Source organism: Plectropomus leopardus, chromosome 19 (assembly GCF_026936395.1).
Source record: "Plectropomus leopardus strain MGB_pleo_1.0 chromosome 19, ASM2693639v1, whole genome shotgun sequence".
Taxonomy (NCBI): domain Eukaryota; kingdom Metazoa; phylum Chordata; class Actinopteri; order Perciformes; family Serranidae; genus Plectropomus; species Plectropomus leopardus.
Genome location: NC_142194.1, coordinates 15,179,911 through 15,196,091, shown reverse-complemented (window position 1 = coordinate 15,196,091; position 16,181 = coordinate 15,179,911). Strand labels below are relative to the sequence as shown.

Below are 16,181 nucleotides of genomic sequence, written 5' to 3'. Positions count from 1 at the left end.
GCAGAGAAAACAGGGGAAAAGGGCTGTTGCATTTTCTTTAGCTTCGGAAGTGGAAATGCCATGCCACAATGGACCAATAAATGCCAGCCAGCAAGTAAAAAAACAAAAACAATTTTTAAATTCTTTTTTATTTTATATATATTTACAGCCTTTATTTTTACAATACAGGAAACAGTATGAAACCCAATATCTGCTGACAAGTTACAGCCAAACACTACAGTAATATATGTTTCTGAACATATATATTATTTTATCTTTCAGTAACAGAATCTTGGTTAATATTTGATCAGTGCCACCTAGTTTTACAGCTTCTTTTTTATTTTTTAGCTTCCATATTTATAATACAGGAAACAATATGGCACCCACTTCCTGTTAACAGTTTCTCATATTACAGCTTAACAGTGCACTAAAATATGTTTCTGAAGGCATTTTAGGTATGAAATGGGCAATACAGTAGCCAAATCTTTGTTTATATTTATTCAGCACTGCCTGGTTTTACAGTTTGGTCTGAGCTTGAGAGCAAGAGAGGAGGGTTGTTCTCTCTCTTCACCTGCTTATACACTCTTTGTGTCTGTGGTTAACAGGCATTAAAAAGCGCAGATGTAAATGTAGCCCAGTGAAAAGGTCAAAATGAAAAAAATTAAAAACAGTATATATTATACATTAATTTAAATAAGAAGAGTTCATTATAACAGATTAAAAGTCATTTCATGTACTCAAAAAAAGGTAGAATATATTTTTGTATTTCATGTTTAAAATATATGGCATACTATGCTGCAGACACTTTAAAAACAACAATATGTGGTTAAAATATGTGTTTGTGAAGAGTTCATGTTTTTTCCTGTGTAACTGGTCGGAGTCTGATACTGTGTTCCCATTGGTTGATGCCTGTGCGCGTGAGGGGAGTGCGTGATCGGCGCGTTGTGAGTACAGGAAGAGTGAAGAAGCGCCTGATTACTACAGAGACAATGGAGGAAAACAGTGCTGACTTTGCGAGCAAAAACTAAGTCAAAAGTGTTGACGGACGTTCATACCGACTTGTGGACTAATTCCTGGTCTGTCGACTCGACATAAGGCGACAGTGTCCTGCCGGTTTGGGTGAGCAGCAGAAGATTTCGACACGGACTTTTGTAAGGCTGTTTCACTGGGCGTGTAACGCTAGCTAATTAAGTAGCATAGTATGCTAACGGGACATTCGTTAATGGACATTATGCCCTTATTTGAGGACATTCATGCAACGTTTTTGACGAGGGAGCGCTGAGGACAACCAGTTTCTCTGGCCATGTTGGAAAGAGAGGATGCAGAGGGATGTCACTTTGTCGTGCTTGAAGATGCCATCGTCACGTTTGGACATCCAGGGACACTGACAGATGGGTACATACCTCATCAAAAAGTACCGAACAATGCCAGGGAACTGCTGTATTTTATTAAAATGCTCTTTATTGAGTGAAACGACCTTTTTGTTTTGGGTCACAACGTACACAAGCCACGCCACCAGGCCTCCGTTGTGCCAAAAAGTGATCATCTGTCAGAAACGGATTGCCGTCCGCGGGAGCGCGCGCAGCCGGTTAAAGCTGTATTGCCCAGTATTCACGTCTTCAGCTGCTCTCACATGGATCAAACAGTGGTAGCATGTAAATACACATAACTTTATGTCCATGGTAAGAGCATAGGTATGTCTTTGTAAAACTTTAATGTTTCTTGAAACCCAATTTTAACGTGTTTGCGATTTATAGTTTGGTCAGGCATGACATTAATGCGATTATAGACAATAATGTTGTTCCAGTTGTTTGTATGTGTTTGATATGGCTAAAATCATGGTTATATTTGGAAAGTAGTCTATCATACTTTATGGATGCGTAATGTATAAGTAAATGTATTATCTGCTATTGTCCTTGTGAGCCTGCATTATATTACCTGCTCTGTGCCCGAGATTATAACCTTTCCAGTAAAAATCTGCAACGCCCCAAGCTGGGAGATTTTTGCAGACAGAGAGAAGTTAACCACTGTATATTTACTTTACTACTCACATTGTGATGATACCAAGCTTGCATAAAATCAGCAAAATAACCCTTTAAAAGTAACTGCATACACTATTCATTTTGAAAAACAGTTCTGGATAGGGCTGCACTTAGCTATTATTTTCATTGTTAAGAAAATCTCAATACTTTCTCGATAGATTGATAAGTGATTTTTTCAATAAAATGTCAATCAGCGTATCCCAATGCTCAAATGAGGTTCTGAAATGCCCTTTTTTTGTGCACAAAAGATATTCAGTTTACTTTCATAAAGGAGTAAAGTATAAAAGAAAACATTCACATTTAAGAAGATGAATTCAAAGAATTCAAGTTTCTTTTTAGTCAAACCAATTAATCAATTATCAGATTAGCTGGCTAATGCTAAAAGAATTGACAACAAATTGATAAAGTGCTGCAGCTTTTTGACGTGTATAACCCCTTATTATTATTGTGATATGTGATATGATAATAAAGGTTTATGTGTTCTCATATAGGGCTTGTCTTGCAAATAAGTTGAGATTATCAAGTAATAATCTGCCCTAACAAGTTAGTGTCACTCTATAGACACACTTTTATTAAAATGAATGGATAGAAAGATAAATTTTCCCCATGTGAAGCAGCACCAGCCTCTACATGAATGAATCATTGAAACAGCAGGATAAGTTTATCAAAGTGCAGAATAGAAACGTTAAGCCCTGCAAAAAAGGCATTTGTAAAAGCCCAGCAGCAGAGCACTGTCTACTCTCTTTGCCACTCAAACTGTTGTTGACTTCACGCTCTTATCGATTAGTTAAACATAGCATGAAGTGCAAAGAAACAAACACTCTTAACTTAAATAATAGACCATTCACCCTCCCTGACACTGCTTTTTTACCCACCATCCTCTTGTGCTGCCCTGCAGCTCTTCTCTTCCTCCCGCGCTCCTCTCATCCCTCTCCAACATTTCTCTGCTGCTATTCCTCTTTTATCTGCTTTCCTCTTACAGGCTGTTTTTATATCTGTCTTTGTAATCTCTCCGCCTTTCCTATCCGCCTTAACCCATTGTCCTCTTCTCTCTCTCTCTTCAGGTCATCCATTACAACGGTCTATATTGAAGTTTTGCCTCCAAACAACCAGAGCCCACCACGTTTCCCCCGGCAACAATACAACCTAGAGATCAGCGAAGCTATGAGGACAGGAGCTACAGTGCTTAACCTGCAGGTACACTCTCTGATACACACAAACACACACACATACTGTATATTAAGCTTGGGCCATATCTGTTTTTTCATTAATTTCATACCTTCCTGGAATTTCACTCAGATATACAGTATGTTATATGACGGTATAAGTGTGTAGCGTGCCTCAACAGCACTCCACCTTACTAAGCTAGGTTTATGCTCGCTGTACTGTTCCCGGTACAAAGGTGCACAAGCCAAAATTGACATCATTAGGTATTTTGCATAAAGTGCAAAGGCTCTGCCAGCTGTCAGTCATCGTCTGAAACAAGCCCCATATAAGATAAAAAAAACGTGATGGACTTAACCCGTGCCTCTTTGGCTGGAGGTCTTTCTGAAAGGGAGGACCAGATGTATCTGCCAGAGCTAATAAAACACCAGCTGGCAGATTCTTCTGGATCCCCACTATTCTTTCACCATTAAGAGTAGCAGAAGCTGGATGTTTCTGACATATGCAAAGTATTTCAACCATTTCTTTATTTCTTTTAGCCATTAGTCATGTATCCAATCACTTTTAGTCAATTATTTCTGCCGTTTTTGGATTTTATTTTATCTGTACATGAGTTGGCCATTCATTACTTTAGCACAAAGAATGAGCTTCTCTCTCAGTCGCTAACAAGTTTTAACACAGTTAATTGCACCCGTAGTGTTAAAAGGTAACAGCTGACTCAATATGTTGATTCTTTTTTCCCTTTAATTAAATCATATTTTAGTTGTCATTCTTCAAATTAATTGAGCTACTCTAAAAACTTTTCACTGTAACTCCAACCTGGTGGGAAATCACTGCTGTATACAACATAGAAGTGTGAAATTTGCTGATGGAAATATTCCAGCTGGCAGTGGACATCAATATGACATCAGAAAGATGTTGGACATTACATTTTAGTTGGAATGAAAAGTGGACTGACAATATTTTAAATGTCTAACGATGTTAGAATTGATGCTGTCATTAAACCTATTTCAGAGATTGAATTTTGGCAACCAGACGTCACAACATAAATTTAACCAAATATCGTCTCACAGTGTTGGTGGCTACCTGAGAAGAGTGCATGCATGTGAATGTGTTGTCTGTCTGCGTTTACTTCTAAGGCAGTGGATCGTGAGAGGGACCCCATCACCTACAAAATTAACAGTGGAGACGTCCATGGACATTTTGCACTACAGCAGAAGTAAGTGTGCGCACACACATACATACACACACACACACACACACACACACACACGTCTTATTTTCTTATTTTTGATCAAAACTGTGGCACTTGTTGAGGTTGATTTTTCAAGTAGCTAAGCACTCTTTTTCTTATTTATGGGAATATTGTGAAAACTGTGTATATGTCCCAGCTGACTGTACAACCTTGGCAATATATAGCAAGAATGCAGTTATAGTTGTGCGTGTGTGTGTGCGCGCGCGCCCGCGCGTGCATGGTTGAATGCAGCCTAAATTATATCATTTTGGGCTCGGGCTCCGCCGAGGGCTTCACATAAACACCCCCGTACTCTCTCTCCCACATGAGCACAGTCACCACACACACATACAGACTCTGAGGGCTTTTGTTGTATTTATTCATTTATTGCTCATTAAAAATGCATTTCTTATGCCGGGGAAAGATCCTATCTACATTTCTAGAGGGAGGAGGCGAGAGAGAAACAAAAGAAAGTATGGAGAAAGACTGCAAGAGAAGAGGCAGAATTATAAAGAAAGGGAAGAAAAGAGGGAGAGGAAAAGACGAAGAGATAAGAGGGGAGGGCAAGGAGAGAGTGAGAGAAGGGCAAAATGTTAGAGAGAGCTGCAAAGGAAACAATGAACATGAGTGATGGACAAAATATGATTTAGAGTTACTTAGTCAAGGAGTCTGCTGCACAGTAATTCATAACAGCAAAGATTAAAAAGAATTAAAGAGCTTTAATTTGTGCATTCTAGGAGTATCTGTTCTTTCGGACACTGTGAAGTCTTCCAATGTGCCAAAATGTTTCTGTGCCTCAGCTGTGTTTTGTGCGTTACGGCTCTATGAGGACAAGCCAAGTTGTTCTTTCCACCGCACAAGTGCAAGATGCCGTGCTGCTTCATATTGGCACAGGATAGAGCGATTTTTCATTGCTTTTGTGCAGAATTTGGCTCAGTTAAATACTCATAGAAGCGCATCTGGAGAGCACCCCAATGGTTCTGGTATTTGCCCAGTTTGCAAGGTGTCCGCCAATGATGAAGCATTAATGCTCAAAAGATTTGGATTAGTTTGAGATGGACATGAAAGTGCCGGCATCAGCATGGGATGGAAGTGATGAGTTTTGAGGAGGTTTATCAGCATTCATTCATAACTGAATTGGTTTTTCTTGGGCTCCTTCTGAACAATGGAGTTTCGTGTAGGCTCTTCACACATGTTGCAATGAAGTTTGCTTTGAGAGCAATAAGCATGTGCAGAAAATGTGTCAAAATGTTTGGTGAAAATAAGAAGTCAGTGTGTGTGCACGTGTGTACCCAAGAATGTGTACTGTACATGTACACAGAGTTTGCTTTTCATGAATCATCCATAAATATACATGAAACATTTTTTAGTTTGTTTGATTAAAAAAAAGAGCTTCATCACACCTCTCTCTCTCTCTCTCTCTCTCTCTCTCTCTCTCTCTCTCTCTCTCTCTCTCTCTCTCTCTCTCTCTGTAGACCACTTAACAAATATACACACACCCACATACAACAACGCACTTACATACCCGCACTCACACACACAGCCCCCTACACATACTGTCAATATGTGAGGAAAAAAATGTGCATTTCAGATGGTTTCTTCTTCATGAAAGTAGCTCAAATTAAAACACTTCAATCATTATGTAAATCTTCTCTTGGAAAATAAAATGTAATCAATCAAGGCCAACATCAAAGGTTTCTGCTGCTTTTGATTGGTCAGAAGTCTCAGACAGGCCGCACTGACGTTGTTGATCTTCCAGAGAAGACTTTTACTTGCACGTTGATCATTTGCCCTTAAAATCTGACTTTCATCTCTTTGCTTCTGTTTGGACATTTTTGATAACTGAATTGTACTCCGTGAGTAACTTGAAATTACACAGCCAGTCAACTATACTGATGATTCCTACTATGTGCCTTCCAAAAACATGATTCAAGGACCTGGTTACTGTTTCTTTGCCTTTCTAAAAAAAAATTTCATCATTTATATGAATACTAGATGTGTAATTCACAAGTTTCATCACAATAAGATAATACATCAATCCTTTGAACATGATATGATATTTGCTGATATTGCAATGTCTACAATGGTACAGTGTAGATTTAATTCAGTTCAGATATCTGCGATTGATAAGAGACGATATCAAATGCCCGTAAACGCAGTACGTTACTAAAAAAGCTGCCAGCCTTTCCTTTTTTGGTGTTCCCACAATCATGGAACCCCTGAAAAAGCCATGAAATTTGACAATCACATTGTCCAGGCCTGGAAAAGCCATGGAATTTTAAAAACACTTTAAAGTTTTGGAAAAGTCCTGAAAATTTTGTTTTGTGTAATAAAAATTGTTAAAGTAATCTTTAGAGACCGATCACACCGAGGCACATCATGCCAGGAATAGGCGCTCCAAAAAATGCCTTGGAAGCACATCTGGAACAGCAGCTGGGTGCACCTGTGGAGTGGGGCTGTGTGCACATGGTCAAAAGTGACACGAGCAGTGTGACTTTGCTTCTTGAGTGGAAAAGTTGAAAATATTTTAACTTTTATGTGCAAATCAGACTAACAATTCAAGGATTTTTCCTCTACAGATAGCTTTTAATAAATTTCATGTATTATTATTGCTTTTTCTTACCCACCGTTAGCATAAGTCACTGCGTCTACCAACAGAAAACACGGTTGAATTTAGGACGGCATGCATATTTTTCCAGTCTAACATTGTTGAAACAGTTGCTGTAGTGAGCTGAGTTTCCTGAGTACTTCATCCGCTTAATAGCATTGTTTACATATAGCATGTGCTTTTTCTGTGGAACCCTGCTTTCCTAGAAATCCGAAATATTTCCCCACTGCTGATTTTTTCCGGTAAGGGGAATAGATATCCATTTTTTCTTGGCTACTTGCCATTATCTGCCTCATGCTGTTTGATGGTGAAGCAAACGCGCCATGGGAATTTAGAAAAAAGGCTTTCCTAAAAGATAATGATATGGATCAATGTTTTCACCGATGATATTGATCATTGAATTGAAAAAATCGATCCAGATTGATGGATTGTGACACCCCTGATGACAACACTGTCGAAGTGCATGTCAGTATGTCTACCAATAAACACATATATGTTGTGAGACCTTTTTTTAAATCACTGTTGGCCAATTAACTGTAATAATGTCTCTGTTTTTATGTGAAATTGATCAGTGTTCATATTCAGATGAAATCTAATTGTAGTTTTTAAGTATTTAGCATATAAACTCACTACTTGGGTGAAAAGACTGTTACCTAAGCATAGTGGTGTTTTAATGACACATCACTGTCTGAGCCATTGCAGCAACAGCACCCAAGAGGACATTCCTTAATATCGTTGTGAGTGAGGTGATAGGTATGAGGCGTCATCTACATCAGCAAAGTACCAATAATTAGTGTAGAAATACACTTCTGGGTGTAAAAGCTTTTATGCAGTGGTGATCAGTGCTTGCCATTGTCTGAAAAGTTTTCTCCAAAGTGGTGCATAAAACCAGGAATAAACATTTAAAGAAAACAAGACAGGTGTCTAAATGTTCCCCAGAATTAAAATAGAAGCGACTTACAAATAGCTGCAAGTATCAGCATGAGACTGGTGGTTGCAATCGACGAATTATGAACTGAAACTTGAAATCTCAGGATTCTTTAGTATGCTGCACCACCTCTGTATTCTGTTTGGTTGCGTTTGCTTTTCTCGGTCTTGTGACTTTGATAGTACCCTGTGTTTTATTTGTCTGTTGTGATACATTTTTAAGGTCATGCCTAAAGGGTTAACAGGACTCTGTGTGTTCTTTCTCCAGTTCTGGGTATTTGGTCCTGGACAAGCCTCTGGACAGGGAGTCTCTGGATTATTATACCCTGGTGGTCACAGCCTCAGACGGACGCCCAGATGGGGTAAGAAAGTGAGCTGTACTGCGCAGATATTAACTGGTTGTCTTTACTTGAGTAGTTTCACATCCCCAGTGGAATTACACTGAGTGGCTGCCAGGAGGGAAACTAAATCCTTCACAGTGAAAAGCCACAAACAACAGCTGTGGCATTATGAGAAAAGAGGGATATCAGAGGCAGTTTTCTGGATAAACGTCTCAATCAGTACTAATGGTAATCACAATGACCATCACCATCAAAATAACAAGCCATAATCTATTTGTAACAATGAATTTTAAACCAATATGGATACTCAAATAAATGGATATGGAAAATAATGGGTCATAAATGCTTAGGTGCTGGAGCCCTGAGTAAAATTAGCAGTTAAGAAAATGTGTAGAAGGGGAAAAAAAGTAACAAATTACTACCTGAAAAAATAATTAAATAAATGGAAAACCTTGGTGCATTTACAGCTTTAACAGTCAGATGAGATGGAGAAGACCTTGTAGCGTTAGAGCGTGCATTCACAAAAAGCAGTCTGTATTCATACACATACCAAGTAGAATCTAACAGTTATTCACGTTTTAACTGAACACTGAAACTACAATATTCTTTTAATACATATATCACTATTATTAGATCACACTGTGTCTTCAAGAAGATATCTGAGGCAATGTTCACACTGAGCTGGTTTATCAGAAACACTTTTTTTCTCTTTGTTTATGGCCCTCTGTCCACACTTAACCACCATTTCCAAGACATTTTAGATGTCAGTATGGCTGATAGACCTTTATTATCAACGCACAAGTACAACAAATTTGGCTGACCACCTTTTGCCGGTGCAAAGGGCAAAATGATAAACTTAGAAGAAGTAATAAAACATAACTATGAAAAGAATGTAAAAACGAAAAAAGAAAAAAGAAAAACAGGCACTGCCACAACCCCACCGACTGTTTCTGTTTCAAAGTTCTAAAGATTTATGGTTAAGATTAAAGTAAGTGCTCTACAGATACTGAGCTTCAATGACTAATATCTTTTCTTGTAAGATATTGGGTGTAAATGGTAACACCAGTGTTGTTGTAAGTTTATTAACAGGTGACAAGATTTCCTCACTGTGGCGTCCGTACTTGTAATCACTTTGTTTATTTATGTTTTTAGGTCCTCAGTCCTTTATCGGGTTGTAAATGATCCAACTTTCTTGAGTGCAAAAACTTTGTTGCAAATGTTATTTTAGAACTGAAAGAGACAAGAAGAAATTTGAATAGTTGAGCAGTTGTTTTGCCATTTAATACAGATGGAGCACTTGAACGATCTGAAAGCTCTACTGCAAATGCGCGTTTTAACACATAAACTGTGGCTAGGTGTAGATGCGGTCTGAATAAACATGTAACTATACAAAGTGGCTCAAAGAAAATTGTATATACTACACTGCAAGAGCTGTTTTCTAAAGATGGATTGTGTGCCCTTCCTGGCTTTTTCACTTACCTAATTGATCACAGGTCATCAGAGTCACTCTCTCCATCTCTTTCTGTTTGTGTTTCTCTCATCTCTCCTTTTTTAAAAGTCATATCTTCAGTTACTCTCACATGAAAGTCAAATGAAGACATTGGATGGAGTCCCCCCTGCCCTCCCCCCCCTCCCTCCTTCTCTTCTCCTTTGGCTTTCAACTATTTCCCCTTTTTAGCTCCTGTTCTCTTCTCCCCCTCATCATCCATCTATTAGTCCAGCATTAAAAGAAGTTTGCCTCCTCTCCTCTTCTTCACTGACCCCCCCTCCCCCACATGTCAATTAAAGCAAAAGGTAAAGTTTAGGGTTCCTGTGAGAGGAGAAAATGCTGATTTGAATACTCTGACCTTCTCTCACACACTCCCTCGCACACAATATGAAGGGAGAGAACAAGTGGGAGGAATTTAGAGAGAGCGAGGAAGGAAGAGAGATGTGAGAGGTGTTCAGGGAGCTCTTATTACCTTAACAATTGTACTGTGTAATCGTACACACTTCTATAAAGGAGTCCCGACACATACACACACACAGACATGCACACATATACTTAGTCAATTGCTCTCTGGACCTTGACAATTAGTGTATTATCTTTGTGCCCCAAAGGTCTTTAAGTCTGAAAATGGCTAAAAGTAGTTTGGACATTTTTCTGCTTGACACTCCATTATATTTTGAACGAGCCAAAAAAGAGAGAGAGGGAGAAGGTGTATGAGCTGCGCAGAGAGACAGAAAGGAAGACAAGGAAAGAAAGAAATAGAAAAAGGAGTGGAGAAGATTGGGGTGTAGTCGCCTTATACGGGCCCATTAATCAGCATCACTCGAAAGGCCTTGGGTTGTCTTCATATGCGTGCACACACACACACGTCTGTGTCCCCTATTATTAAATGTCCCGTTGTGAGAGTGTCAGACTACAAAGTGCCTAATTGGCTATTTGGCCAGTGAATCCATCATACTGCCACAGACTGAGGGCCCTACAAGCCGGTGCAGTAAACCAGCTCCACTGTAAGGACACTGTGCATTGTACGTGTAGGATGGAACTCAAACTTTGGTGCAGGACAGTGTGCTGTTGTAAGATGGACTGTGTTTGATGGCATAGGTGGTATTTCAGCTCATTAGTTCCAATGAATCCTGTGTAAATTAGCGCTGCCATAGCTACATTTATGATGGTAACAGTTTACTCAGTAGCTTAAAAAATAAGCCTGTGTTGAATGAATTCAATTAAAAGACCAAATACCAACGATGTGCTAATTCTTCTTATCACACTTTAATGTGGCACTCAGCCCCAAGCCCATTAATTCCTACTGCAGACATGGCTATTTAAAAATGGGCCACAAATGCATAGTTAAGGCTAGGCATTGTGATTTTTAATAAGTGTCACTCAATTAGGAGTACGCAGCAGCACGATGTTGGGACCATTTCCAGCTTTGGTTTAAAACATTGCATTCAGGGACACTTTATTTAATGGTTGAGTCGGTAGAGGAAGCTGTGCAAAGACAGTATGAAAGAATTAGACGTAGCCACTGTGACGTCACCCACTGGTTTGTGTATTACCAGTTGAGGTCTTGAGTTTTGCATTTTGGCCATTGCCACCCTTTTTTTTTTTTTTAACCCAGAAAAATATTCGATTCTCAATACCATTTTCAATACCATGCAGGGAAAAATATATATAAATAAAAAAGGAAGCATAACATTTATTTTTTAATAAAGATAAGAACAATACAAACAATAACATCAATGACAACAATATTTTTAGGTTGTCTAAGGGATTTTTCCATTGGATTTTGGATGACTGTAGAAAATATGCTCTATGCCAAACACATGTTTATGATATTTTTGTTTAGCAAGATAATCTTCAGAAATGAACATCGCTTTAAGGATTTTTGAAGCCTAAATGCAGTCGCCAGATGCAAAAGCTAACGTAAGACTAAAACAAACTACACCACATTTGCAGTTAACATTCCTGTAAGCCGTGTTTGGCATGATGACGTTTTGTAGTCTCATTTAGCCACTTCTAGCAGCTGCCTTTTTTTCAGACACTTAAAAAGCATCAAATTTCATAAGTGAGATATATATTGACACATTTTATGTCATAAAAAAAACGTGAAAGTCTCTTAAGCTTGTGCTAACCTCAGACATTATGTCAGGCATATAACCAAAAACCTATTCACTTTGATACGTGGGAGTGTGAAAATGCTCATTTTTCAGGTTTTAGGGCTCATTCTTGGAGCACTCTATTGCAACTTCAGTGATCTAATGCAATACTTCATATTTGTTGAGTTAGTGAGTATTACCAGCAGCAGGACGGTTCATCTAGCGCTGCTAACTTGTTTACCACATTACATGAATGCCCTTGTAACTCTGAGCCCCTGAATGCCCCTGTAACTCTGAGCCCTGTTCAAACTGTAAAACTTTGTATTGGTTGGGAAAAACAGATGGTTGAATATCCGTATTGAACAGCCAAATTTGATTCGACTGACATAATACTGAGCCGGGTACAGCCCTAGGTTCATGTTGAGGTGACTCAAAATATACAACAGTTTGTCTGTCTTTGTTAAGAAGCAACATGCCAACTGGTGCAACAATGTGACTTACAGATGTGTTTGTAATAATTTTGAAACTCTGAGGGCTGTGGCACAAAGGACTACTTTTTAGGAGGATCAATTAATTGTGGATTAATTTTCACAGGATTTGAGGGGAATGAGAAAACTGTCACCAGGCGTATCTTTTAATTGCAACAGCACGGAGCTAGCACAGCAGCTTCGTGTTTGGGAAAAAACATGAACTGAGTTTGTGAAACTGGCAAAGTTTTAAGCTGGCAGACATCAGTGGTTACCCATCTATTACAAGTGGTTGCTGAGCAATTGTCAAGACAGGCAGGGATTACCCTGCAGAAAGCCAAAATCACATTTTACTCAAAAGAGGATGAATCCACAGCACTGGCTTTTCAACCTTTTTACCACCCACTGTTCTACCAAAGGATGCTCGCACAGTGTTAAAAACTTCAACAATCCAGATACAATACATGGCAGAGTGCACATCAGAAACCTCAGTGTCTCTGTTTGTGGTTGGATGTTAAACTTTGGCAGGTGGCCATGACATCAGGAAGATGATAAACTCTGAAATGTGCGGTTATTGAAAAATGATGTGCTCAAAGCCCCCTGATGCAAAATGAAGCTTACTGCAGCTCCTTCTCTCTCTTTGTGTTTGTCTGTGTGTGTGTTTGCCAGTGTGGCTCACAGCTTTCCTTTTCATTATATCACAGCTCATTCTACTTTACATATATTGGCATTCGGATAAACTGTTTTGTCAACTGTGAGCTCTTAACCTCAAATTACTTGCATCACCATGTGCCCTGCCAACCTCAATAGCCTGTTGTCACCCCTATGATTGTCACTCTCCTGCACACACACACACACACACACACACACACACACACACACAGCTTTTTCTCTTTTCATCACACTGTTGTGAATCGGTTAGCTCTCCCTCATTTTCCACCTCCCTCAGTTTCCTCCTTTAAAAGTCAAATCTTCGATCACTCTCTCTCCCTCTCTCTATTCTGCTCTCATGAAAGTCAAATTAAGAAATTGGTGACCTCTTCCCTCCTCCTCTGCCCTTTCTTTGTAACAATTTCTTCTACTTTGCTGTTGGTTGTGAAACAGTGAGAATTGGCGACATTTGTTATATAAATAGATGTGGGGTTTTTTTTGTCACAAATAATCAAGAAAAAAAGTCGAAACAAAATATAAACAACTCAAAAACACAACACTGCACAACATTGCCAGAGGTTTCAGACAAAAGATGGGAATATAATATCCTTGTTGAAGGGATCACTGCATCACCAAACTTTATTGACTAGATTTCTCTACTCTGTGTGCTGTGGCGGTTGAGGTTCCCATCCATTATACTGGCTTAAAGGGATAGTTCACATTTTTTGCAGTGGGTTTGTAAAACGGACAGTTTATTACATGCAGTAGATGTCAGTTGGCACACCTCCAGTTTGAAAAAAGCATGCTGAAGTCCAACATGGATACTAAGCAATCATCTGCTGTGGAGGGCTCAGCCTCAATATGTATCATGGGCACCTAAAAAAAAGTCTTGACTAAAAAAATCAATATTACATCAAAAGTGGGCTATATTGAGGGTATTTTGATGACTTAATGTTGATGTCAGACAGCGATTTCCAACAGGAAAATGAAGATGTTATATTACTCCCGTCTAAGCCAGACTCCATTGAGTAAAACAATGATTTAACATCGCTAATACAGTCGGCTGCTGGTCTACCGCAGACTTAAACAGTTTTGTTTGCGTTACAGTTTGACTTTGGCATTTAAAGTGGTTAATTGAAATTTGCAGAAGTCAAACAGTAACACAAACAAAATAACAGTTTGAAGCAGTGGAAAATCAGCAACTCTGTGTTCAGAAACTAAAATTACTGTTTTTGTTAATGCAGTCTGGCAGCTTTGACGAGAACATGTATGGGGAACTGAAGCTGGTAACAGCTTTCCCATCAGAATGTGTGGTCTGACACAAAGCTAAAGCGGTGAAAATACTCTCAGTGTATCACACATTTAAACTGATATTGATTGTTTAGGTGGCCAAGTTATGTATTGTTGCTGAACCCGACAGCAGTACATTGCTTCTGTGTCAGACTCCAACCTGGTTCTCCAAACTGGGAGAATGTCGACTGACTACATCTGACGACATCTACTGGATGTAATACACTATGGATAAGTGCACCATACAACCCCACTTTGAAAAAATCCGAACTATCCTTTTATACTAAAGATGTGTTATTTTTATAATCTTTATAAGTGTCCATTGTCCACCTGAGTCATTGTCCCTGGAGAGCCAGAAAGGAAAGGAAAGCCAATGTTATCAGGTGTTGTATTGCTGCAGATCCAGTTTAACTCCCAACAAACACACATCTGGACATATTGATACATCTACATTTAATATTAAGCATATTAAGCTGTGTATTCTATTAATAGGATTAGTTCAAAGAATGATTTGGTTTGTAATGCTTACCGAACTGAGAGCCTCGTACCAAAGGCTTCTATAGAAATATGTATTTTTTTACACCCCTACTCAACACAAGTATCCCTTTTAACATGGCAAGAGAGGGTGCAAAATGGACCATGGTGAAGTGTTTAAATCTATTTTTAGAGTTAACAGTTAAAGGCACAAAAACATGTGGCAGCCAAGATCAGAGTGCACCTAATTATGAAGCAATGCTGGCCTCTTCAGTTCGTCACATAAGGGAACTTCTAATAAGGGGGACAAATAGACTAAGCTGATAAAATAAAGCCTCTGTGAGATTTGAAGATGGATTCATCCTGTGTGCTTCGATAATCCATCACATACACTGTCCAACGCGGGTCGAACATGTTCAAGAGAATACAAAATTCAGATTCATTGACCAGAATAGTAACACAGATTTCTGTGCGTGTGTAGACCTCCACTGCTACGGTGAACATCGTGGTGACAGATGTTAACGACAACGACCCGCTGTTTGATTCTTCACTGCCAGTGAACCTCACTGTCACCGAGGAGCAGGATCACGCGTACGTTGGACAGGTCAAGGTAGGAAGATGCACACACACACACACACACACACACACACAGTCACAGTCACACACACACACAAACTCTCTCTTTCTCACACACATGCACCTCACTGATCTCAAATATTTTTGGATGTTCTCACTGTAAGATATATTTACACATCTTAATATGGGAGAATGTGTCTGTATGCTAAAATGTTTATTAGGCACACATTCATGGCTTTGTACGTGTTTGGGAGATTTTTCCTTCACTAATCTTCTGTTATAATGATGGGTCATGAACAAAAAAGCCAATTTAGATAACATTTTATCTCATTGTATCAATATTCTGCACATCTACAATTAAAAAGAGACAGAGCATGTAAAATGAGATTACACTTGTCTGTTATTTCTCCTCTGGTGTAGACTGTAACTAGTTACACAACTCTTTTTGTCACTGTGGCGCAGTGACAAAAAGAGTCATCATGTCTCATGGTGAGCGATTCTGATATACGGACCTTAACAGAAAGGCATAATCTCTTTAGCTGTAGAGGTGCCTTTAACACACTTTCAGTGTCTTTTCCCACACACACAGACACACAGGCAGCACACAAATATTCAGGCACTCTAATTAAATTCTGCTCTTATAATCTGTTACAGTGGGGACCAGAGATCACTAACATAACTCTGTAAACCTTGGAAGCTTTAAAAGTACCGTATGTTATTATACTTGGAGGACTGTGTGCGCAGGCAGGCTTGTGTGCGTTTTTGTAGGTGGACAGGATACATAGATTTTTTTTTTTAAAAGATGGTGTGTAAGGATGCCATCAACCTGGGTTTAATGTTTTC

General features: G+C 39.0%; 1 protein-coding gene across 2 annotated transcripts in view; it reads left to right on the top strand.

Annotated features, from left to right (window-relative positions):
* The window catches only part of LOC121959055 (protocadherin-15-like), a 398,851-nt gene that overhangs the window by 263,097 nt on the left and 119,573 nt on the right, over positions 1 to 16,181 (top strand). For both annotated transcript variants that reach the window (XM_088069675.1, XM_088069674.1), the window contains exons 17-20: positions 3,086 to 3,218; positions 4,325 to 4,404; positions 8,223 to 8,316; positions 15,244 to 15,372. In XM_088069675.1, the coding sequence (XP_087925801.1) occupies positions 3,086 to 3,218; positions 4,325 to 4,404; positions 8,223 to 8,316; positions 15,244 to 15,372 (436 nt within the window). The remainder of the gene's footprint in view (positions 1 to 3,085; positions 3,219 to 4,324; positions 4,405 to 8,222; positions 8,317 to 15,243; positions 15,373 to 16,181) is intronic.